Source organism: Siniperca chuatsi, linkage group LG16 (genome assembly GCF_020085105.1).
Source record: "Siniperca chuatsi isolate FFG_IHB_CAS linkage group LG16, ASM2008510v1, whole genome shotgun sequence".
Lineage (NCBI taxonomy): Eukaryota > Metazoa > Chordata > Actinopteri > Centrarchiformes > Sinipercidae > Siniperca > Siniperca chuatsi.
The window spans coordinates 9,506,364-9,528,419 of NC_058057.1; the positions used below are offsets into that span (position 1 = coordinate 9,506,364).

Genomic DNA, 22,056 nt, shown 5'->3' on the forward strand with positions numbered 1-22,056 from the left:
AAGAAAGAGAAAACGAGGAAGAAAGATACTGAGTGGAAGTGAGAGGAGGGGTGTTTAGACCTCGTCTGTCTGGACAGGAAATGGGGTTCTTTAACCCTTGACCCAGGTCCACTATGCGGCTGTGAGTGTGTATGTGTGTTTATCCTCTTGCATATGCCTTAGAACAGGTTCTTGAAGACACTGGTTTGATGGACAGATGGTCCTCGTTGTCATGGCAGCCTGTGCAGGTGTGTATGTGTGGGGTTTCCTGCCCTAAGGTGCACAAAGGTGGTGGGGTGGGGGTGTTTATCATCCACGGTGCCAATGGGCAGCAGAGTACCGCCACTCCCAAGAGGTAAGAGGAATGATGAAGGAGAAGGAAAAGAGGGGGAGAATGAGAGAAGGTAGGACAAATGGAGAAAGGGAAGGAGAGAGAGAGCGGGAAGCGGTAAAACTTTGGAGGAGCGTCCACTTTTATCACCCTGGATCTGTTCTTGGATGAAAAAAGCTGTGAAGTATGTTTTTCACTCGTCTCTCATTCTCTGCCATAATAAGAGAATAAAAGAATATTGCCTCAGAAACCTCCGCTGTTCCCGGAATGGCAGCCTCAGCTCAGATGACCTCAGATATTGTTCCGTTGTATTCTTTTATTCTTCTTTCAACATTTCGGGCCGCAAATGTGAGGCGGGAGGAGGAAAGAGGGGGTGCAGCGTGGAGGGAGTTGAGCGGTAGGGCCAAGGGTCACTGCTGGAGATTCTCCCCTGAAGGCATGGCCGCTGCAAATGGGGTAATAATAAACGTTTGGCGTTTTGAGTTTCTGAACCCCACCACCCCGCCCCTCTGTCCCGAGTCCACCGGCTACAGCTCCCGTACCAAACACATCAAAGTAAATATCAAATACTTAACATTGCTATGGACTCCTACATAAAGAATGTGAAATGCTTAACTAAAACTTTCTTGTCTACATTTAAAATTATACAGTAAAAATAGTGAGGAATGTTTTTTATAGTATTTATGTTGTTGTTTAGCAGTGCTGTTCAAACTAAGAATCAAGAATTGGCAGATTTTTTTGGTTAACTGACTCGGCCACTATACTATAGACTTGTTAGGCTCCCTTAGCTTTCATAAGAAGAGCTAGCATTGTTATTGCCATCACTGTGTGCAAAGCTTCGATTCAAAAACACTTCATTTGAAGCTAAATGGCTAAATTCTGTGGAATGTAGTCCAATTTATTTGAGCAGCTTTAAACCAAACAACTGCAACTTTAAATTATCTAAGGATATACTGCAAAGAAAATTGATGTCAATAAATTTTAGAACAAATTTGATTTGCAATGTGTCGCATCCAACATCTGCTTGAAAAATAATAACATTTTGAATATGTCATGCTTTCAAAAAACATCACATATACCCACTACAACTAGAAATTAAATTAAATCAAAAGTCAAGTATAAAATAAAAATTTGAAAAAAACAAAAAAACATCCTAACTTTTCTGAAAATGAAAGAACACACACACACATGCACACACAGATATGTCCCTGCACACACAAGGTTTGGCATAGTGGAAATATGTCTATACCCGTCTAATCCCAGGCCTCGCAGTCTGGGTTGTTTGTTTTTGTGTTTACTTTGGAATGTCAGACATCCGAGGACACAGCGGAGAGGAAGGTCAAAACCGCAGAGCCCCAAAGACTCAACAAACATTATTAAATTCTAACTTGTTATAAAAGGTTTGTGGAAAGTAGCGTAGTGAAACCATTAACGATTTCTCTGGTTATTTTCGTGTCCTTAAAGATCTTTATGCATTTTAAATCTAGAGTACACATACACTTGACAACTACAACCCACACACAAAAACAGAAGGTCTGCAATCATGTTGGATCTCAAGCATACAGTATATCTTGCTAAGAAATATGATTTCAGGAAGTGACACAGTGCCATATAAAGCTCAACAGGAACCTAAGAAGTAACTGAGGAAGGCAGGGCTTAAAAGGTTTTAGTAAGACAGCGATAGGGTGACAAAGTGTGACTGAACCCTAGCAACATTATCTTATGAACAGATTTAAAGGCCTTAAAACAGGATGACTTTATAGAGATGAATCGTAGCGTTTCAATGAAAATGTATTTAAGTCTTTTTTTAATGTATTTATTACATGCTCCCTAATCTCAAACAAAAAGAAGATCATGAAAACGGGCTCTCAAGAAATGGAGCTCTGGCTATTTGATTGAGAGATTTGATGTAGAAACAGAGATAAAATCCCACTTTCCTGTTCATCTGTCGAAAAAGCAGCCCGATCTATTGTTTGGAAGAGAGGAGAGGTAGAGGAGAAAAGAGGGAACAAACAGGGACAGGGTGCTGAAAGGGTTGTTAAGTCTGTGATAGATCTTTGGCTCTCAAAAAGGCACGATTCCTGTAGTAACAATGAACTTTGTGGGGAATATCGCTGCGGCCTCCATGAGGGGAACATGTGCTGTGTGTGCGCATCTGTGTGAGTGTGTGTGTACATGTGTTTTTCTGCGAGTGTGTGTCTCTGTGTGTGTGTGTGCTGTGCACTCATTAGTGAAAAGCCTCAGTGCAGACTAGCTCCAGTTACAGTAGTAAACGCTGCCTTTGAACTTTTAATAGAGCCCTGAAACCCAACCAGGCCTTAAAAATCACAGATCTGCAGGAAAAGGGGAAAAAAATGGAGAGAAAGAGGTGGAAATGGTCAAGAGTAAACCACACAAAATGTATGTAAATGCATGAACGGGAATGGTGAGATGAAGAGCTGCATTAAAAAACTAGATAATTCAGGTCATTTAATCATGAGCCACAACACTGCTGCTGTAATACTCTGCAGTCACAAAATGTATGGACTGGCCCGTGTCAACAAAGAGGCCATTAATACTAATGAAGCACAACATATATAACCGCACACCTGTTGACCCGGCTGACAGACACATATTGTAGCTCTCTGAAGTGGGCAAAAACATGCCAAAGCATTATTGGCATATCAAGTATCTCAAAATGCTCTCTTTCTGTAGCGCACATACACACATCATTATCATCATTAGGGACACTGCTTAGCTCAGGCACCTGTGTGTATGCCTGGATGCAGTAATTAAAACATGCAGACCTTTCTGCGTGTGTTTAAGTGGGTGGGTATTTATCTGGGTGGGTGTCTGCGTTGCAGAATCTTCTGGCATGCATTGCAATAAACAGATGTTGAGTCTTTATGAGGTCTTTACAACAGGTTCAGCCGGGCCCCAAGTGTTTCTATGCGCCGTGCCATGTGTGTGTGGCTGAGCATACATAGGCCTAACATGGAAACCTCTCATCAGTGAACCATAAAAGAGCCCACAAATGGAAACAAACAGGAAAGGTGCGGCATTCTTCCTAAATGCTGAGAGAATTTTAATTATTTCAATAATGCTGTCATAATGCTGCCCTAGTTACAAACAAGCTATTCCAATCTACATACACGGGAACAACGTTTAAACCAATCGCAGGAAATTCTCCGGCAGCCATGTAAAGTGTTTCATCTACACTACCATTCACCAAAGCCCATCCCTAAATCTTTTTTTCACAGCAAACATGTTGACTCGTCATAGCACTAATAACATTAACGATGGCTCTGTTTCATTTCACTGTGCTAGTGAGCCAGCATGCACTATACCACAGCCATGGAACTAGCACCCATAAACAGAACGCATGATGGTTATTAATGTAATTAATTACACCTGTGCTTTCCCTGCTATGACATGTCAAAATATCTGCTGATACAAAGGTCTCTTCAGAGCTGGGAATGGAGAAGGGCTGTGGACAGGACAGTTTATTTGACTACGAGCTGTTTACAGTGATGGACGCTGTGGAGCTGAGCGACAGCATGAGAAAATACCTCTGATAATATACTGACATGCAGAGAACTCAACAGTGAACTCGCCTCCGTGCTCGTCTCTCAGGACCTATGCACATCACACCACAACTAACAAGAGAGACATTCATAATTATGTTTTCATTTCCACTAACTCCTATTGCACAATTTTATGAAGTATTTTATAACATCCTATCCAACAATAGCTAATCTTTGCTTTCATTTGCAGTTGTTTGTTCAGCTGGCTCTGGGTGTCACCATGTAATGATTTGAGGGAGACATGCCATGCCATCTACGTTTAGATAATTATCCAATCGCCTACTCCTTTTTAGTATTTGTAATAATTTTCTCAGGTCTGACAGAGGGATTGTGCGAGTATCTGTTCAAGAATTTTAGAGAATGCTAAATAACATAAGTACTTAATGAAGGAGGGTTGACTGAGCAGTAAGCATGCTGGCAACCACCTTGATTAACAGTACATTCACACATTGCAACAACCAGCGCAACCGCTGTCTTCAACTAGTGACCTCTGAGCGGAGAGTCGTAGCTACCACTGAGGACAATGAGGTCATGTCCTTAATATTTTTTTCCTGGAGTTAACGTTCTACAATATAAAACGTTGATACGGTTTATATTTTGTATATATAAGCTGATCCCAATATTGCTAGGCTGAGTATTTTAAATTTGACTACTTTGAAGCCAACAAAATAATAAAATGCTATGGAACACCATTTAGACCTTCATGAAATATAATATAGATAAGTATAATTTAACAATTAACTGAAGAAAGAACTTCTTTTTGGTTTCTGTTCATAATTGTCTGAGAGTGTTGAGCGGGAGAAATTCTAAAATTCTGGCTACAGCCGTGACTACAGCAGCACCTGGAAAGGTTATCGCATTCACAATCCCCTCCTTCATGTACGAGGATGAACAAAAACAGCTGGGGCACCGTCATCTTTGGTGCAACATGTCCTTTCTTTCATTCACAACCCATCTCGGTGCAGGTCATAGTGTAGAAATGTTATGACCCTGTTTGCACTCACAAAATTACACAGTTGTTAAAACTTTTAACTTTTCTTAAAACTATGAAAGCCACTTAAGCAAAACATAAACATAGCATGATGACAGAGGAGTGAAACGTAGAAATTGTTCATCTTATTCATCTAACTAATGACCAAGAATTTACAGGTCCAGTTGTGAGTATTAGCCCACGAGTTCAGAGCACCTCCTGCTGATAAAACCATGATCACCACCTGAACCTATTGTTAAACAGAGCTGAATACTGGTGGTTTTATAACCAATAAAACTGTTCATCGGAAGAGTCTGGAGACGTAAACAATGAAAATCTCCATTTATTGTGTTTTCTCATTCTATCAGCATCTGTTTTTAACAGGGAGAGCGATTTGTGTAGGGAAATAAAAAAAAATGAAATTTGACTTTTTTTTTTCCCTTTCACAATAAAGTCCTAGACAGATGACAGCTGTGGACACACAGAGTGCACGCTGCATGTTTTATCGCCTTCACTCATAAATAAAAAACGCAGAGTGGGAGAAATACAGTCAAAATATACGATTTATGGCAACGGGCACAGGAGGGAGTCTGGAGATTTCTTGGACAATATGAAAATAAAACTGCAATAAAACTGCACGGGCCTTGATTGTGGTCTATGGAGAGACGTGGAGGGCCTCCAACACAGCTATTACTTCATCTGAGAGAGCAAGAGAGAGCGAGAGAGACATCAACAGATTCAGAGACCATTACAGTCAAATCTTTTTCCCTAAGTGGCCACAGTCTCCATCTAAGGACCCCCAGACCCGTTTCACCCAACATCCAGGGACACAGTGGAGGGCAAAACCTCCTCTATTGAGTTTACCCAGCTTTTTATTTACGCAACCAACCTTTTTTTGGTTTACATAAATCTTTACAACATAATTTCATGGCAGGCATCACAGTAAGTACTAATAAACTGATGGTAGTTATATAAACATTGTGGGAAAAGAAGAATTAATGCTTTTAAGAGTAAAAAGGATTCTTGTTTATGTAAGTGGTTGGTAACCTTCTGATGATCGCCAACTGAACAAATAATTTACCGTCATTTTCATTTACCACAACATCACAGCGCCCAACTGTTGCTCTAAGCATTTAAAATCATTGCAAGAGAGCCATCTTTCTGGTCAGAGGAGTTGGGAGACAGCAGAGCGAGAAGACAGACATTTTGAAGTGATTAGGGCAACAGATAGCTAGGAGAGGAGCAAAAATGGTCTGCAAGCCACTCAAGGAAAATGCTGTCTGATCTCTCTTCCTCATTCTCTCTCATATGAAAATAGCCTGTTGTAGGGTGCTGCATCTTTCTTGGCTGGAGCTGTGCATCAGATCTAGGGTTTCACAGAGCATACCGGGGGACCAGCGAAACCGGAGACAATAACAACAAATATGGCCTTGTATTTTTAGGTTGTGATTATAAAGCCCGTTTCACAGTTTAATACTCAAGGGGAACCAAACAAACTTTGTTGTTTAAAGAAACCAGTGTTCAGAATTGGATCAAATCTCTGCTGCTCCCAAATGTCCTTGAAAAATGAAAGAAGAGGGCACATAATAGGTCTAAAGTACACGGAGAGACGGCAGTTTACATGGCTTCCAAACTAACAGATTAATGAGATATACTGCGCACAATGCCCTCTCTTTATGCAAAGTAATATTTTCTTCACTAATTTAAGATACACTGAAAGTAAAGTATAAATTTAGATTATTTTGATACAGTACGTTTCTTTTGTATGATTATTACTATTTATTTTACTAAACTCTACTCATTAATATAACCTCATTGCTTAGACCGTTAAAAAGTCTGGTCACTAATCATTCAACACTGCTTTAAAACATTTAAACTAGCGTGAGAAAATTATATTCATGAAATATAACATTTACCTATTTATGTACTTGTGAGTAATTGATATTCACAATATAATACATTGATGGGCAAAATATAATAATAATTATTATTATTATAATTATTGGCCTCGTCTCCCATCTACCAGAAGTACTTAAATAAATATTTGATAGTTAGAATTATTCCCAACAATGATAGAAAGCTTAAATCTTACATAATAAAAACTTCAAAAGTATCTCTCTGTACTGCATGTAAAGGCCTGTACTTATCCTATCACTTCTTATGTGCTGCCATATTTTTATTATGCTATTATGTTATACTTTGTTGCCATCTGCTGACCAAATAGAGATACTGACCAACCCAAGTGATACTTGCAATACATTGTGTACCCTATATCACTCCGCTTTGACTGTTAACGAGTGACAAACATCTGTGGAAATGGAACAAAGACGTTTATAACAAGTGCTGCTATATAAGAAATACTATTACAGATATTTTTACTAATATTTTACTAGTCAGAGGTGTGATTAATAACATAACCATGGCTCTGTCCAAATTAAGTGCCACAGTAAGCCACACCACTGAGTAAACATGCAAAATTAATAATACCTTAGAAGTGGTTATGCAGCTATTATTTACAGTACAGTTACACCTGTGGTTTTGCTGCTAGTATATTTCAAAATGTCTGCCGTGAAAAGGGTCTACAGAAAGGTGGGTACCGAGACTTTCAAATGAACTAATTAAGTCAATGAATTGAGCAAAAAAGAGCAAATGTTTCAGCAATGGCGGAACTATGTTAAGTTAGAAAAGCAAGCTAACGTGAGCCCCTTTGTTTGATATTCTTTAGCATTTTATGGATACTTTGGAATCTTTCAACCTCACTCAGGCAATACAAGAACCAACAAACGCAAAGGGCCACACCCTTGACTTGGTTCTGTACAGTGGTCTCAGCCCTGACAACTTTGAGACAAAGGATATCTGTGTGTCTGATCCTAAGGCAGTTTTATTCAGTGTGGTTTTATCCCAACTACCCATTAATCACAGTACACCTGTCCGCTGCCGGCTCTTTAAGTCTACATCTGCTAGCAAGTTTTCTGAGCATTTTACTGCTGCTTAACTGCCTTTAATCCACATTTGAACACAGAGGAACTTGTCTCCCTTTTTTATGACACCTGCCAGACTATCCTGGACTCTGTTGCCCCATACAAAGACAAAAAGTCAAATAGAACACCCCAGCCCTGGCTAAGTGAATCCACCCAGGAATAATACAGAGACTGTAGGAGAAAGAAACAAAAATGGGGGGGGGCAAGAGCATCCTTCTTCTCTAATTTAAGTTTAGCAAATTACTCTAACCCCAGAATTTTATTTATGGTAACAGACTTTTCTGCAACTCAATAACTCAAAATCAGAAATCATATTGTTCAATCCCCAAATCCCATCAGTCTCATTGAGAATAGCCTTGGGTCCTTGTCTGCAAATGTGAAGCCCACTGCCAGAAATGTAGGGGTACTGTTTGATTCTGATCTAAGCTTCAAACCACAAATCAAAAAACTTGTCCAGTCCTTTTCCTCCAAATAAGAACCATCTCCAGAATTAAACCAATGCTCTCACACTCCGACCTGGAAAGAGTTATTCACGCATTTATCTTCTCTAGTCTCGACTACTGTAACTCCCTTCCTTCTGGCATAAACCAAAAGTCACTCTCTCGCCTCCAACTGGTTCAGAATGCAGCAGCTCGGCTTCTCACTGGTTTTAACAGAGGACATCACATCACCCCAGTACTTGCTTCTCTCCATTGTTCCTCCCTGTTCGTTTTAGAATTGATCTTAAGATTTTACTGATCACTTTTAAAGCACGTACATGTATGGGTCTGGCCCCAAGCTACATAATGGAAATGTTGACCCCATATGAGCCAGCTCGCAGCCTTAGATCCTCAGGTCGGGGCCCTTCTGGCTGTTCCGAAGTCGAGGCTTAAATCTAAAGGTGGCCGTGCTTAATTAGGAGAACACATCGCAGGTGTGATAAAGGGGACCCAAATCATGTGATCACAAGCAATAACTATATTATTGTGTAGTGAAGCAAAATTATAATCACATTACACACAGTCTGACTACTAAATCTGAATAAATATACAGTATCCAGAAACTCATAAAAAAATACATATTTAATTATTCAGAAGCCAAATAGAAAGGCTACCATATATACAGTAAAAAGAAATTAACAATAAATACACGTCATCCAAAAATATACACATGTAATCCAAATAGGCCTAAAGGAAAATTGAATAAAACATCCTCAGCATTGTCCGGCAGATGTTGAAGGGCCTCAGCCTCCTCAGGAAATAGAGGCTGCTCTGGCCCTTCCTGTAAAGAGCTTGAGTGTTCTTAGCCCAGTCCAGTTTATTGTCCATGTGTACTCCCAGGTACTTGTAATCCTCTACAATGTCCACACTGATCCCCTGGATGGAAACCGGGGTCACTGGTGCCTTGGCCCTTCGTAGATCTGCCAGTTCCTTAGACTTTGTCGCATTGAGCTGCAGATGGTTCCGCTCACACCATGAGACAAAGTTCCCCACCACAGCAGAGTCATCAGAAAACTTCTGAAGGCGGCAGGACTCTGTGTGGTAGCTGAAGTCCGTGGTGTAGATGGTGAAGAGGAAGGGAGAGAGGACAGTCCCCTGAGGGGCCCCAGCGTTGCTGACCACGCTGTCCGACACACAGTGCTGCAGACGCACGTGCTGTGGTCTGCCAGTCAGGTAGTCAACAATCCAGGATCCGGCTGGGCTGGCCGGATGGTGCTGAAGGCACTGGAGAAGTCAAAAAACATGATCCTCACCGTGCTTGCCGGCTTGTCCAGGTGGGTGTAGATGCGGTTCAGTAGGAAGATCATGGCATCCTCAACTCCCAGCCGGGGCTGTTAGGCGAATTGAAGGGCGTCCAAGAGGGGTCTGAGCATGGGCCACAGCTGTTCCAGCACTAGTCTCTCCAGGGTCTTCATTATGTGGGAGGTCAGTGCCACCGGTCTGTAGTCGTTGGAGCCACTGGGACGCGGCGTCTTCGGCACAGGAACGAGGCAAATTTCCTCTCTTTGGGTTGGGGATAAACCTCTTTATATGTATACGCCTTTTATAATCCATATTCCCATTCCTTCTAGCTGCCTTATGTGCAGCACACCCTCAGTTTTACGAGCTACGGATATTTGAACTGAATAGACAGCATGCAAGAGAAAAGCTTAATTAATATTTTTACTGTTCATTATTAATTCATTATTAATACAATCAATGATTTATTCATTATTATAAAAGCTAAGATATTTTACTTATATTAATGTGGACTGTATCAATATATGCTATTTGGGATATTATTCATAAAAATCTTAAATGAGTTCAAGAAGGCTATAGTAACCATTTTAACTAAAACCTGTGGAGGTCCTATAAAATGTTTGTATGTTCTTATATTGTTGCTGTTTTCTAAACTAAACTAAAATAAACCTAAAAACACCAAACCAGTCAAACAATGGGACTGTAGGCAAAAAAGTATATAAAATAGTGCTTATTAACAGTAATACTTAAAAATATGTGTAGGTGATACGGACAAAGTTAATATCCTGATCAACATTACTTAATTTTTTTACATCAACATGTAATATAATGAATACACAGAGGAGTCCTGCCCTATGAAATACAAAAAATATGCAATGAATAATTCTGGACACAACTATACAACCTTTGCATTGTAAGCAACTATTGAATTTGGCCTCCAATAATGGAATAATATTCAAGAAGGTTCCTACAATAAATATAATCCTACATATGTAACTTTAGCTTATCTCCACTTCATTACACTACTGGGGCTTTTGTAGTCTTAGTGAGGGGATTACTTACTTAGCCAACTCAAAGAGAGGGGAGCACCGCTCTCCAGCTGGTCGTCCATCCTTCACATCTGGTCCGGAGCAAACACATCTTCTCTGTCGTCATGGAAATCCCAGATGTAGTCTTCCACTTTGTCGCTTCTTGTGGGGAGCAGTGTGTATAATCCTGAAGGCTGGGAAAGAACAGATGCCTCTGCTGGATGCAGCAGACCAGAGGCAGTGCTCCAGCTTCCACAGCTTCACCTGTCACAACAGCCATCTACACACCTGGGGGGGGGGGGCATGGAAGTACAACAGAGTGAGTGAGATAAATAATCATTGAATTATTAAATTAGTGATAAGAATTGCAGAAGACTTTCATCAAAGTTGCTTTTTATTATTATTTTACCTCGGTACGTTACAGCCACCTACACCTAACTAAAAAAAACACGATGTGCAACAGAGTGAGTAAAATTAACAATCTTTGAATTACCGGTAAGTGAGATTAAGACTTCCAGGAGACTTGTCATTCAGTATTAATTTACCTTTGTCTGGTATAGCCAGCTACACGTTGCAAAGAAAAATACATGACAGTACAACAGAGTGAGTGACATTAATAATCTAATGAACTATTAAATAAGTGAAATCAAAATTTGCACGACACTTTTGTTAACGTTATCCTTAATTGTTAACTTGCCTCTGGTATACACATCTACAGCTTAGTTTAAAAAAATACAAACATGGTAGCTTGCTGCCATCGGTGTATGAGTGTGTGTGTGTGTGTGTGTGAGAGAATGGGTGAAAGAGACACATTCGAAAAATGCTTTGGATTAAAGCACTACATGCAGTTCATTTAGGTGTCCTATACATTATTATTAAAGGGAACTAGTCATATTCAAAAGAAAAATCTATATAAAGAAGCCAGATGTTTAAAAAAAAAGCCCTGGTGCAAGATGCTACTTAAGTCTTCACCAACCAGGCCAGACGTGTGGGAAGGTTACCTGGGGCTTGGCCAGCCCTGCCAGACACAAAGGTTTTACAGTTTTCCAATCCTGCAGCAAACAGGGCTGTCAGTCCTAATCGGAGTCGCTGTCATCAGCCCACCTTGAGCACTCAAAAGGACCCGGCCAGTATTTCCTGTTTGCAAATGAGCCGAGGCCTGAAGCTGAGGGAGCTGACTCCCAGTAGCTCTCTTTCCGGCTCCTGTTTGTGAAGGAGCTGAGGCTTGAAGTTGAAGCGGCTGACTCCTCATGGCTTCCCACACAATTCCACCTCTGCCTTTTAACACTTACCTGCTCTCCGTAGCTATCTTCCGTGCTCCTGTTTGTGGAGGAGCTGTGGCCTGAGGTTGAGGGAGCTGACTCTTCCAACCTTTGAAAAACTGAGGGCAGACCGTCTTCAGGTTGTTCCACTTGCTGCTCAGGAGGATACACTTGTCGCCATCCCTGCAAAAAGTTTTCTGGTGGGAACCGCTGGATGAGAGTGGAGCGAGGTCTGATGTTGTCATCATCGTAGTCGTCTTCCAAGTCCTCCTCATCCTCACACGTGGAGTCATACGCAGAATCTCCGCTGTCAGACCAGTCCTCATCATCATCAGTGTCTTCATCCCCTGCCTCGACCATCACCATTAGTTCCTCAAACGCATCCTCATCGTCAGAGGGGAGCGGGGGAATGCCTTCACCTTCATCCACAACCTCACCTTCCTCTTCCTCATCAGAAGAGATGCAGATTGGGAGATTGGGAGCTTTGCCACTGTCGACAATCCTGATTACTTCAGGAGGGCCGTCTTCTGCAGGACGTTCAATGATGTAGTTCACACCACCTGAGGGGGAAAAAGTGAAAGCTTCTGAAAACCTGGTTTCAAATGATAAATATCTCTCATAACATTAAACATCTGGGATTAAATAAGCAACAATCTAAGTTAAAGTTAGGTGCAGTGGTGGAATGTAACTAAGTACATTTAAGTACTGCACTTAAGTACAAATTTGAGGTACTTTACTCGAGTCTTTTCTTTTCATACCACTTTATACTTCTACTCCACTACATTTACTTTTTACTTCACTACATTGATCTGACACCTTTAGTTACTAGTCACTTTACAAAGTGAGATTTTTGCACACAAACCATATGAAGAGTTTATAAAACAGGATGTTTTGTTATAAATTAAACTACCCAACAGTTTATACAAGTACAGCTGAAACGATTAGTCGATGAATCAGTTAGTCGATTGACAGAAAATGAATTGCCAACTATTTTGATAATCGTTTCAGTCCTTTTTCATGTAAAAAAACATTTCATGGTTCCAGCTTCACAAATGCGAGGATTTGCTGCTTTTCCTGCATTGAGTACTTTTACATTTTCACGATTATACTTACATACTTTTACTTAAGTAACATTTTCAGTGCAGGACTTGTCACAGAATGTTTTTACAGGGTGGTATTAGTACTTTTACTTAAAGTAAAGGATCTGAATACTTCCTCCACCACGGTCACTAAGCCACCATCACACAAGAGGCCCTTTTAACAGTAATATCAAATATTGCGCAGTTCTGCCTCTGTTATTTTCAACAGAATGAGAATAATTGTATGCTGCATTCATGGGACACTTAATGATAACCACTGTTTACTCTACTCACTTGGAAAAACTTGTAACTGTTAATGTGTTGACCTTGGAAGAACCCTTTTCACAATGATGGAAATTTTGATCATATAAATTACAAGTATATTCGCATATATGGCTGAAGAGTTTGAGTTATAAATGAAAAATCAACAATTTTGTGTTTGGAAACCAAACATGATTGAAAATGTTAAAGAACATAAGCCTGTTTTACTGTTACTGTCCTGTTTTAAAAAACGTCACTGAAAGTACATTTGAGTATATAATGACATTTAAAATGAGAGCAAATGTTGAAAACGCCATTCTCGTGAGGCCTTGAGCCATGGGTCAGAATTCTATAATAAAAAAGGCGAGGTTGTGCACATCCAGTGTTTTTCACATGTGCTGAACACAGAAGACATTACAAAACATAATAATAATGATAATATTAATATGTTCGAAACTCTATAGGGCTTTTAGCACGTGAACAAGGCTTCATAACTGGACGAGGAGCTCAATCTCATTTACGCACGTCTCTTTGCGCTATTCTTTGGACGGAAATGCAAGCAACAGGAAAATTGGACAACAGGGGAAACGAGAAAACATAGACGGGACTAGGTAAACGATCAAGGTGGGGAATACAATACCAGATATGGAGCTCGAGATCAATCTGTCAGTGGGTCAGTTAATCAACTGTTGTGTGTGTGTGTGTGTGTGTGTGTGTGTGTGTGCACTGGGCAAAGGCATTACACCAAACAACTGTAAGGACGTCAGTGTTTATGTGGGCAAAACTCTCAATAGTTTGCAATGAGCTGCTAAATGTATTTAATATGCATGGCATTGCACGCGTCATTACGCTCAGTGAACCAAGGGTACACTGATTACATCATGCGCAACCAACAACAGGGCTTCTCCAAAATAACCACAGTAATCTCTGCAATCTGCTAGTAGGCTGGTTTATAAGTCATTATTCTCCCAGTGTATGAGCTGCATATCACAGGGTGTGTACTGATACATTTGTTAAAGGGGTGAATCAATAAATCAGTCATAAGTTAAATGATAAAATAAATGTAAAAGTTGTCTTACCTGCACGGTTATTGCCCAACTCACGGGCGACTCCCATCAGCAGGTGTTTCTCATTGCTCAGTGCTCTACTGAGGGCCATTTTCAAGCGCTTTGGTTTTCCACAATAGTTGAGCCCAAGTGTTGTTCTTCAGCAAGATCCGTTTTCCAGTAGATTCTTTCCAGCGCTTCAATTCTCAGAGAGTTAGTTAGCTTTCCACAGTTTGGATGTGCAAGAGATCAACTCGTGTCCAAGTCCAAGTGCAAAGTGAGAGATCAGAAAGAGAGACATAACATTTATATTTGTTCTCATATTTGTTCAATATATTTTCATTTTATTTATACATATTTTTTCATTTTTTATTAATGTTACTCACTCACTTTTTTTTTTTTAAAGCTATTTGTTTTCCTTTCATTATAGTGGGCTACAGCTGATAAGCAGCAACATTAGTTTTTCTTACATTCAGAGTTATAATTACATTGTGAATCTTATACAACCAGCTTCGGCAATACTCATGCCAATACAACAAATCTGAATATGAAATTGAAAACACAATTGAGAGAGAGTGTCACGGAGAGATTAAATAGACTAACAGATGATTTGTCCAACTTGTGTTACAAGTTGATGTGTAGCTGTGATAGTCCATTCCCTCTACTGACTGTCAGAAATGACACAGGCAGTAGTCTTATATTTTCTCCTTCAGCACCTGATGTGTTCATAATCATTAAACACACACAGCATGGTCAAAGTCTGAGCGAGGGACTGCCCCTCGTCACCCTGACTGTCAGTAAATCGCATAGGCCTACTAATTAACACAGTAAGTGCATATCTGTTTGACGCCCAGAAAGTCAAGTTTTGTGTCCCTTTGGCAAATGTTAAGGGTAAAAACATGCAACATTAAAAATATATGACAACAAGGAAACTAACTTTGTCATTCACCACAGCAGTAGTGGCAATTGAACGTGCAGTTTTCACATGGGTACATGTCTTGTTAGGCAAAGTAACTTCTAATTCTAAAGTCTATTGAACGCTGAAGGCCAGTCTGGATGGGAGATAATAGACTTTGTGATCTTGCCATGTTGTTGATTCTAATTATGTTCTCCCCTGCAATGAATCACAAAGCATTTTCAGTGTTTTGGTGTGGTTTACTTTGTTGCATACCAACTTCTTGTGTTTTATTGTTCTCACATGCCTGTAGTAGTGCAGCGTTCTGCAAACAATCATCTCCACTGTTATTGGATTTGTTGGTGAGCTCAGTGGATCCTTATTAACTCCAAAACCTCCAAACATTATGGTTTTAAAAGCTAATTTTAGTAGTTTTTTGTTGTTTTTCAAAACACTGACAGGACAAGGTGCATGGATTTGCAGCTGACGGATTGTGTGTAGGGTCTCTGATCTACCTAAAATCAAAAATACATATTTTTCCTCTTACCTCCAGTGCTATTTATCTATCTAGCTATTAAGATGTTTTCTTAATTTGCTTGTGTTTTGTTTATTTGCATGTGTCTTCTTAAGTTGCAGTGCGTTGAGCTCTCAGGGTCACTGTACATAACAATCTGAGCAACAATTTAATTTAAATCTGTCTCTCCCGTGTCCCCCGACTACCCTTTTAAACTTTAAACTCACAGATTGAAGCTCCAACACGGTTGCACTGCTTTGTCACTGCTGGCTGGTCCAGTGCACATTTCATATCGGGGAACAGGCCCGGTCCTAGACTGCTTTGATTGGGGGAGCAGTAAGAGATTGTTTTTAAGACTATTTTTTGGGGCTTTTTGCCTTTGATAGGAACAGTTGAAGAGAGACAGAAAATGTGGGGGAGAGAGACAGGAGGCAAAGGGCCGCGGACTGGATTCAAACCCGCTTTGCTGCAGTAAGGACTCAGCCTTGCACATGGGCTCTACAGTAGGAGATGTTGATTGGTCACCAACTGCTGCTGTGTTGAGTTCTCCAGGGATGATGTTTTTTGTGTAGGCCAGCCAGGACTATTGCATCGCCGTGGTACCATTAGCAAAAGTCTAATGGGACGTGGCATGTTTATGATTGGCCAAATCGACAAGGACAAAATAAAATACTTTTCAGTTATTTTTAAATTTGGGGATGAAGCGGGGTCGGTTGGGTGGGGCAGTCGGAGAACTTGGTGGCCATGCCTAGAACTATGGGTTGTCGCTGAAGCAGGGGGGGGGGGAGTAAATGATTGCATGCGTTGCAGTAACATCCTTAATACCATAATAACATATTCTCAAGAAGGTAGGCAATCTGTGAGAATAATAATAAGGCACGATTTGGGGGCTCCCAGATCCGCCCCTGGCTGCAAGGCTGTTAATTTTACTGACATGCGCACTTTGAAATAATCTTCTAACAACTTTCTCTTCTTCACACCTTTAGAAAGACAGGATCTGTCAACGCCCTCTCTTTGTAGTTCTTTGACGGAACTACACATCCCGACGAGCATTTCACCTATTGCCATAGCAGCGGGAAGTTGGATTGTGTCTACCATCATGGATGGCCAGAGTCGAGTCTTCGCTGCGATACTACCGGCTGCTGGTCGGGAATTCGACGGTAACGAAAAAGAGCAGGGACTCGAAGCGCGAGCAGTTACTCGTCAAAGTCCCAGTAACCGGGTAAGGGAGGTCCAGGTCACGGGAACAGCGGAGGTTTGCTGCCGGGCGGACCGAGTGTCAGTGCGGGTCAGTGTGGGCAACAGCAAAGAGTCAGTCAACGAGGTGACCAACAGCGTTTCACGGCGACTTGAATACATTTTACAAGCAGTCAGGTGAAAACACACTCCCATTCAACACTATAACTTAGCTAACGTTAACCTTAGTTCTGTAATGTTTGTAGCTAGCTAGGTTAGTATTCGCTGTGGCAACAGTAATGTTAACAGAAATGTAACCAACTAGTGCTGCTCACTGAGACATTAAAGTACGGTGGTATTAATGACACGTAGGATTAATGGCTTCTGTAAACGTTGTTTAAGTTGTCGTAAAGGAAGTTATATCCATTAAACAAGCAGCAGACTAACTGCTGTCACTGCAGTAGCGTTAGAAGTAGCCAGAGGTGGAAGACGTATTAAAAACTTTTACTGAAGAAGCAGTACTTCCTCAATGGAAAACTATCCAACTACAAGTAAACTAAAAGTAGACTAACTTGACCTTCAAGGTAACTGGCAACTGTAGCTGTCAATAAAATGCAGTGGCGTAACAAGTACGATATTTCCCTCAGAAATGCGGTGGAATTAACTATAAAGTAGAATACAATGAAAATATTCAAGTAAAGTGTGATGTATCTCACAATTGTTCTTTAGTGCAGTACTTGAGGAAATGTACCTAGTTACTTTCCACCACTGGTCGTAGCACTAGTCAGTAGTACTCTACACAGTCATGGGTTTCCACTGAAGCATTAAAGTGCCTCTTATTTATTCTTAGTAGTAGGAGTAGTAGTTGCACAAGTAGGCCTATTATAGTAATAGTGGTAATTGATGAACCAATATTTAAACAACTGAAGCTGTATGGAGCACATAGGCTAGCAGTCCAGTTAGTGTTTCTAAATGTATGTATGCGCACTGCTTATTTTGTGTGAAATATATATATTTTTTTTAACCGGTAAATTAGCTAATTACACCTTGTTCTCTAAGTCCACCAAGTCTAAAGTACACCTTGATGCAATCAATGTAATACTTTTTCATTTATTCATTCTGCTTAGACAACATGGTGTCAGTGACAGAGACACCTCAGTGAGGAGGTTTCTCCACCGAGAGGCAGACCAGTATCACATGGATGCAGAGGTGGAGTATTTGGACAAACACGACGCTATCACCCTTCACTGACTCTACAGCACATGTGTGTTGCGTTGTATATGACAGTATAACAAAATGTTTCCACAGGTTGTGGTCACTTTCTCAGATTTTGAGAAGATGGAGCAAGTATGTAGTGTCCTGCTGGAGAAGCTGGACAAGAGTGTTAGTGTGGGAACACCGCAGTTCTACCACAGTGCTGAATGCTTGAGTCAAATGAGGTATAAAGAACACACATCTCAGCATCACTGTAATACCTGTACAGACTTGTCCTTATTTTGATGAAATTCAGCAGTTGTAACTTGTGTGTGTTTGTGCTGTAGGCAGCGTGTGTGTGTGTCAGCAGTTGAAAATGCTCAGCAGAAGGCCTGCGAAGTCAGTCAGCTCCTGGGGCAAACTCTGGGACCCCCCTTACTCGTCAGAGAGGAGGAGACAAGGGAGTGGAGGAATGAGGATGAGGAGGTTGGAGGCAGAGGCCAAAGTGCTGCACCCCTCCCTCACCTTCACTGTACACCCACAATCACCGCCTCCTCACGGGTGTCTGTGTCCTTCAGCCTCAGAGACAGAAGCAGGAAAAAATTCTGAAGGCATTTGTCATTGACTCGTGAAACCAAAGAGCAGTGTCACATTTAAAAAGTATTTTATTTCTCACTTGTAATGGCTGAATAAAAGTGCAGTTTTTCAAGGTTTTGTCTACCTCAGCCAATACAGTGTTATGAATGGGGGGGGGGGGGGAAACTACACAGATTTCAAAAGCAATTTTGTCATTTCAAGCATTTACTGTTATCATTTAACTTAATTCCAGTCATTCAAATCTGTCTTTAAACATCAGGAAATATTAAATTAAATGTCTCATCTGTTTTTACTTTTTTTGGCAATACTGTATATTTGTACATCTCAAAGAAATAAAAGTTGGACAACTGAGAGCTAAAGTACAACATTTCATAAGTGAGTCCCAGTGTTACTCCAAATCCACAAAAAGACACCCTCACATTCAGATCCAGCAAGGAGGGATTTGAAAATGATCCTCGATCTGCTCAAATCTCGGCCTTTACGACTACCAGGTCAATATGTCTAAAGAAAACATTGGCATTTTGCATCCGCTCATTACAACTCATGATTGACAGATTCCAGTAGATTTCTTAGACAAATGAAGAACTTGAGACCAGATAGATAGGTCTCTCAGACACCTTTGAAAAGTCAGAAATACACAGAGAAGCAATAGCCAAGCTTCCTCTGCGGTTTTTAACATTGCATATCCCACGTCATGATCACACACAGCCGAGCAGTCAGGCGTCCACGTTCTCATCCTCGGGGAAGATCTCTCTGAGCCAGGGTTGCATGACGAACCGCTCCCCATCAAAATGTGTGAAGTAATTCTCCAAGGTGGGAATGTTCGGCTAGAAGCATCCAACAGTGAGTCCAAGATGTACTGAATGTGTGCGATTGTGTGTGTTTATGTGCTGTGATTTTCAGTACATACCCTCATCCCAGTGATGCGCTCCAGTTGTGTCTGAGGCAAGTATCCAACTAACAGAGAGGAGGGTCCAGGCCCGCTGAACAGTACTTTATAATGAGGCGTCCTCTCTGCTTTAGTGCCCTGCATGCATATAAGCACAGTCACAGAACTGGCTCATTTTTTTTTTTACTTATTTACTTTTACTTTCCAACACTTATTTACATTATAAAATGTCCATGCCAACACTGAGTTTGTGAAACAGAACGTTAATGAAGAGGGGGACACATGAAGTAAAAGACTTTCAAGAAGCAGTATTGGTGTGTCGAGTTGTGGCTGCTAACCTCAGAGTTGGAATACACTCTGTCGACCCACTCTGGAGGGGCTCGCATCTCGGGGTCCCAGCTCACCACCACCCCAACCATATGGCCCTTCCTCTCCATTACCACCTCTCCAACCCGGAGAAAAACATATGGAGGACGAGGGCTGCGCGTTGTCTTGGAGGCTGCAGGAATGAAGAAAAACGAGAATCTTCTGTGAGGCTTTTTTTTTTTTTTTTTTTAACACTTGCAGTCAAGTTGAACCCACAGGTTATTCACTGTCTTACAGATGTGAGAACTTTTCACTTGAACACAGAACCACAAAAGACACACTAATTTGCTTGCAAGAGCTTGTCTTTGGCTGCTTCCCTTAGGGGTTTGTTCTAAGTAACAGTACAATCAAAGTGAAGACATGAAACAGCCAGGGCATCATTGCATCAGATTCAACTTTTTCATGACATGCTTGACAATACGGTTTAGTTTGCCTTTATTACTGACAAAATACAAATTACACTACACATTTCATTTAAGTTTCACTCAGAGTAAACACTTGAAAGAGGTTAGTGTAGTTAGCAGTAAATTGTGCACAGCCTGCGTGATTAACACAGGATTTAATACTTGCTGAAGGGTTACAGTTCAGGCAAGGACAAAAAAAAAATGAAATATGACATAAAAATTGTAGAAAGAGTAATGGGACATATGGGGGCACAAAGTTGAAATACAGATAAAAATAAATTAATTTTTCTTAAATTAAATTTTGTCATTTTGAAAAATACTCAATATGGGAGCTGAAATTTCAGTTTATGCTTTCTGAATATGTCCACTGACCAAAATGTTCCAAATATATAGTAGATATGTATACAGACACAAACCTCCAAAGAATCCCTGGTCATTATCATAAAGCATGATCTCTATGGCAAGTGACTCTTGAGGCTCTTCCTGTCCCAAGCCAACCAAAGACCTTGGGAAAGCAAAAATATTGTTAGTCTCCACATATAAGTGACTGGCCCGTGTGTTTCCATAGTGCTACAAGAACTTGAAACATTAGAAATCCCTTTTAAAGGGACAGGAAGCAGTGCTTGATAGGATCCCATCCCATACTCACTGGACTCTGGACATCTGCTGGCTTGCCCAGTCCATCCATGCAGTGCCATTGATGAAAGATGTTCTCAACTCTTTCCACATTCTAATTAACCTGAAACACCATGGTTATTGATTAATGACAAAAACACTAGGTTATTCCTATATGGATGCACTAGGTTCACTATAATATTTCTATAGGGACTAGGATGCATATGGATGAATTTAAGGGCCATTTATTACATTTCAAACATTTTCCCCAACTCACTTTATCTTCCTCATCCAAAGTGGAGACACCCTACACTGATGCGTAAATGGGAAAGAAAAGCCCCGTTCACGCACGGATCCTACCGTGTGGTCGCGTGGAACCGCTGCACCGCCGTGGAGCCGCTCCACCGGGAGATGAAGTACTGCGCGGGCAGAGCGGTGAGCAGCAGCGCGAGCTGCAGCACCGCGGCGGCCGTTAGCTGAGGCATCACTGCGCAGCCGTCACCTGAGGACGGAAACGCGCGTCAGGTGGTTGTGGCAGGTGTGGGACCCAGTATCAGTCCAAAGTCGACGTATACAAGAACTCAAACCAAGAAGCCTTCGGGTAGCCTACAGAGCCGCTGCTACTGTGAACTGACACTTGTTTTTTTTGTAGTTTTATTGGCTGGCAGAATGTTAATATGGTTCAACCTCACGTTAAAGGAAGTGAAAACCAGCTTGATAAACAACACATGTTGCTGCGGAAACTTAGAAGAAATGCAAGTCAAACGACGTAATTGTCAAATTCTGTTGCCATTAGCCTAGTAATTATAACCCTTACCTCGTATTAAAATCCAAAGTCTTTGCTCCAACTATCTGCCTAACATTGCGTCTGAGAGTCTGCTTGCGCCTGGAAACCAGAACAGTGACACGGTTTCACTTCTGTTTTATTTACATAAACCACACGCGCGCACATGCCTCTACCACCTGTGTATTTACATTTTTCGTAAAAATTGCCAAACAGGTAGTCTGCCCAATCGCCGGATCCCACGGAGGAACCGGCGGACCTTTAGCGGCTCGCCACGTCAGGAAGAGCCGAGCCGAGCCGAGCCTGTTTGCTCTGCGCGGGGGGAGTGGTTTTTCACGCAGTTACGCTTTGGCAACGCAAGGTGGGAGAGTTGTTAATTCATGCAGCTTTATTGTAATGTAACC

General features: G+C 41.1%; 3 protein-coding genes across 8 annotated transcripts; 1 reads left to right on the forward strand and 2 right to left on the reverse strand.

Annotated features, from left to right (window-relative positions):
* Positions 1-8,867: 8,867 nt before the first annotated feature.
* LOC122862826 lies at positions 8,868-14,385 on the reverse strand. 3 transcript variants are annotated; one of them, XM_044168559.1, is made up of 3 exons: positions 14,252-14,385; positions 10,605-12,392; positions 8,868-9,806 (listed from the first exon to the last, which is right to left on the reverse strand). In XM_044168559.1, exons 1-2 carry the CDS (start codon positions 14,328-14,330, stop codon positions 11,647-11,649), a joined length of 825 nt encoding a protein of 274 aa, XP_044024494.1. In that variant the 5' UTR covers positions 14,331-14,385; the 3' UTR covers positions 8,868-9,806; positions 10,605-11,646. The 3 variants fall into 3 exon arrangements, with proteins under 3 accessions (XP_044024494.1, XP_044024492.1, XP_044024495.1); XM_044168557.1 differs by having other exon boundaries at positions 9,554-9,924; XM_044168560.1 differs by lacking the exon at positions 8,868-9,806 and having other exon boundaries at positions 10,831-10,858; positions 11,572-12,392.
* irak1bp1 (interleukin-1 receptor-associated kinase 1 binding protein 1) lies at positions 14,335-18,717 on the forward strand. Its single transcript, XM_044168556.1, has 5 exons — positions 14,335-14,495; positions 16,614-17,001; positions 17,931-18,012; positions 18,112-18,242; positions 18,345-18,717. Exons 1-5 carry the CDS (start codon positions 14,456-14,458, stop codon positions 18,604-18,606), a joined length of 903 nt encoding a protein of 300 aa, XP_044024491.1. The 5' UTR covers positions 14,335-14,455; the 3' UTR covers positions 18,607-18,717.
* On the reverse strand, positions 18,645-21,994 carry si:dkey-261l7.2 (uncharacterized protein LOC569751 homolog). 4 transcript variants are annotated; one of them, XM_044168561.1, is made up of 8 exons: positions 21,844-21,987; positions 21,686-21,754; positions 21,229-21,370; positions 20,903-20,992; positions 20,670-20,758; positions 19,822-19,982; positions 19,505-19,621; positions 18,645-19,421 (listed from the first exon to the last, which is right to left on the reverse strand). In XM_044168561.1, exons 3-8 carry the CDS (start codon positions 21,351-21,353, stop codon positions 19,311-19,313), a joined length of 693 nt encoding a protein of 230 aa, XP_044024496.1. In that variant the 5' UTR covers positions 21,354-21,370; positions 21,686-21,754; positions 21,844-21,987; the 3' UTR covers positions 18,645-19,310. The 4 variants fall into 4 exon arrangements, with proteins under 4 accessions (XP_044024496.1, XP_044024498.1, XP_044024499.1 ...); XM_044168563.1 differs by having other exon boundaries at positions 21,686-21,989; XM_044168564.1 differs by having other exon boundaries at positions 21,146-21,994.
* Between the last annotated feature and the right edge of the window lie 62 nt (positions 21,995-22,056).

What these genes read in the sequence shown, in the direction of transcription:
- si:dkey-261l7.2 (XM_044168562.1), bottom strand. Translation starts at nt 21,353, where the DNA reads ATGCCTCAGCTAACGGCCGCCGCGGTGCTGCAGCTCGCGCTGCTGCTC. An exon ending in CAGCAGATGTCCAGAGTCCA is followed by an intron (nt 20,759 to 20,902) that starts GTGAGTATGGGA and finishes TGCTTTCCCAAG; the next exon opens with GTCTTTGGTTGGCTTGGGAC. An exon ending in TGACCAGGGATTCTTTGGAG is followed by an intron (nt 19,983 to 20,669) that starts GTTTGTGTCTGT and finishes TCATTCCTGCAG; the next exon opens with CCTCCAAGACAACGCGCAGC.
- LOC122862826 (XM_044168559.1), bottom strand. Translation starts at nt 14,330, where the DNA reads ATGGCCCTCAGTAGAGCACTGAGCAATGAGAAACACCTGCTGATGGGA. An exon ending in GTTGGGCAATAACCGTGCAG is followed by an intron (nt 12,393 to 14,251) that starts GTAAGACAACTT and finishes TTTCCCCCTCAG; the next exon opens with GTGGTGTGAACTACATCATT.
- irak1bp1 (XM_044168556.1), top strand. Translation starts at nt 14,456, where the DNA reads ATGTGCAAGAGATCAACTCGTGTCCAAGTCCAAGTGCAAA. An exon ending in TACATTTTACAAGCAGTCAG is followed by an intron (nt 17,002 to 17,930) that starts GTGAAAACACAC and finishes CATTCTGCTTAG; the next exon opens with ACAACATGGTGTCAGTGACA. An exon ending in AGTATCACATGGATGCAGAG is followed by an intron (nt 18,013 to 18,111) that starts GTGGAGTATTTG and finishes ATGTTTCCACAG; the next exon opens with GTTGTGGTCACTTTCTCAGA.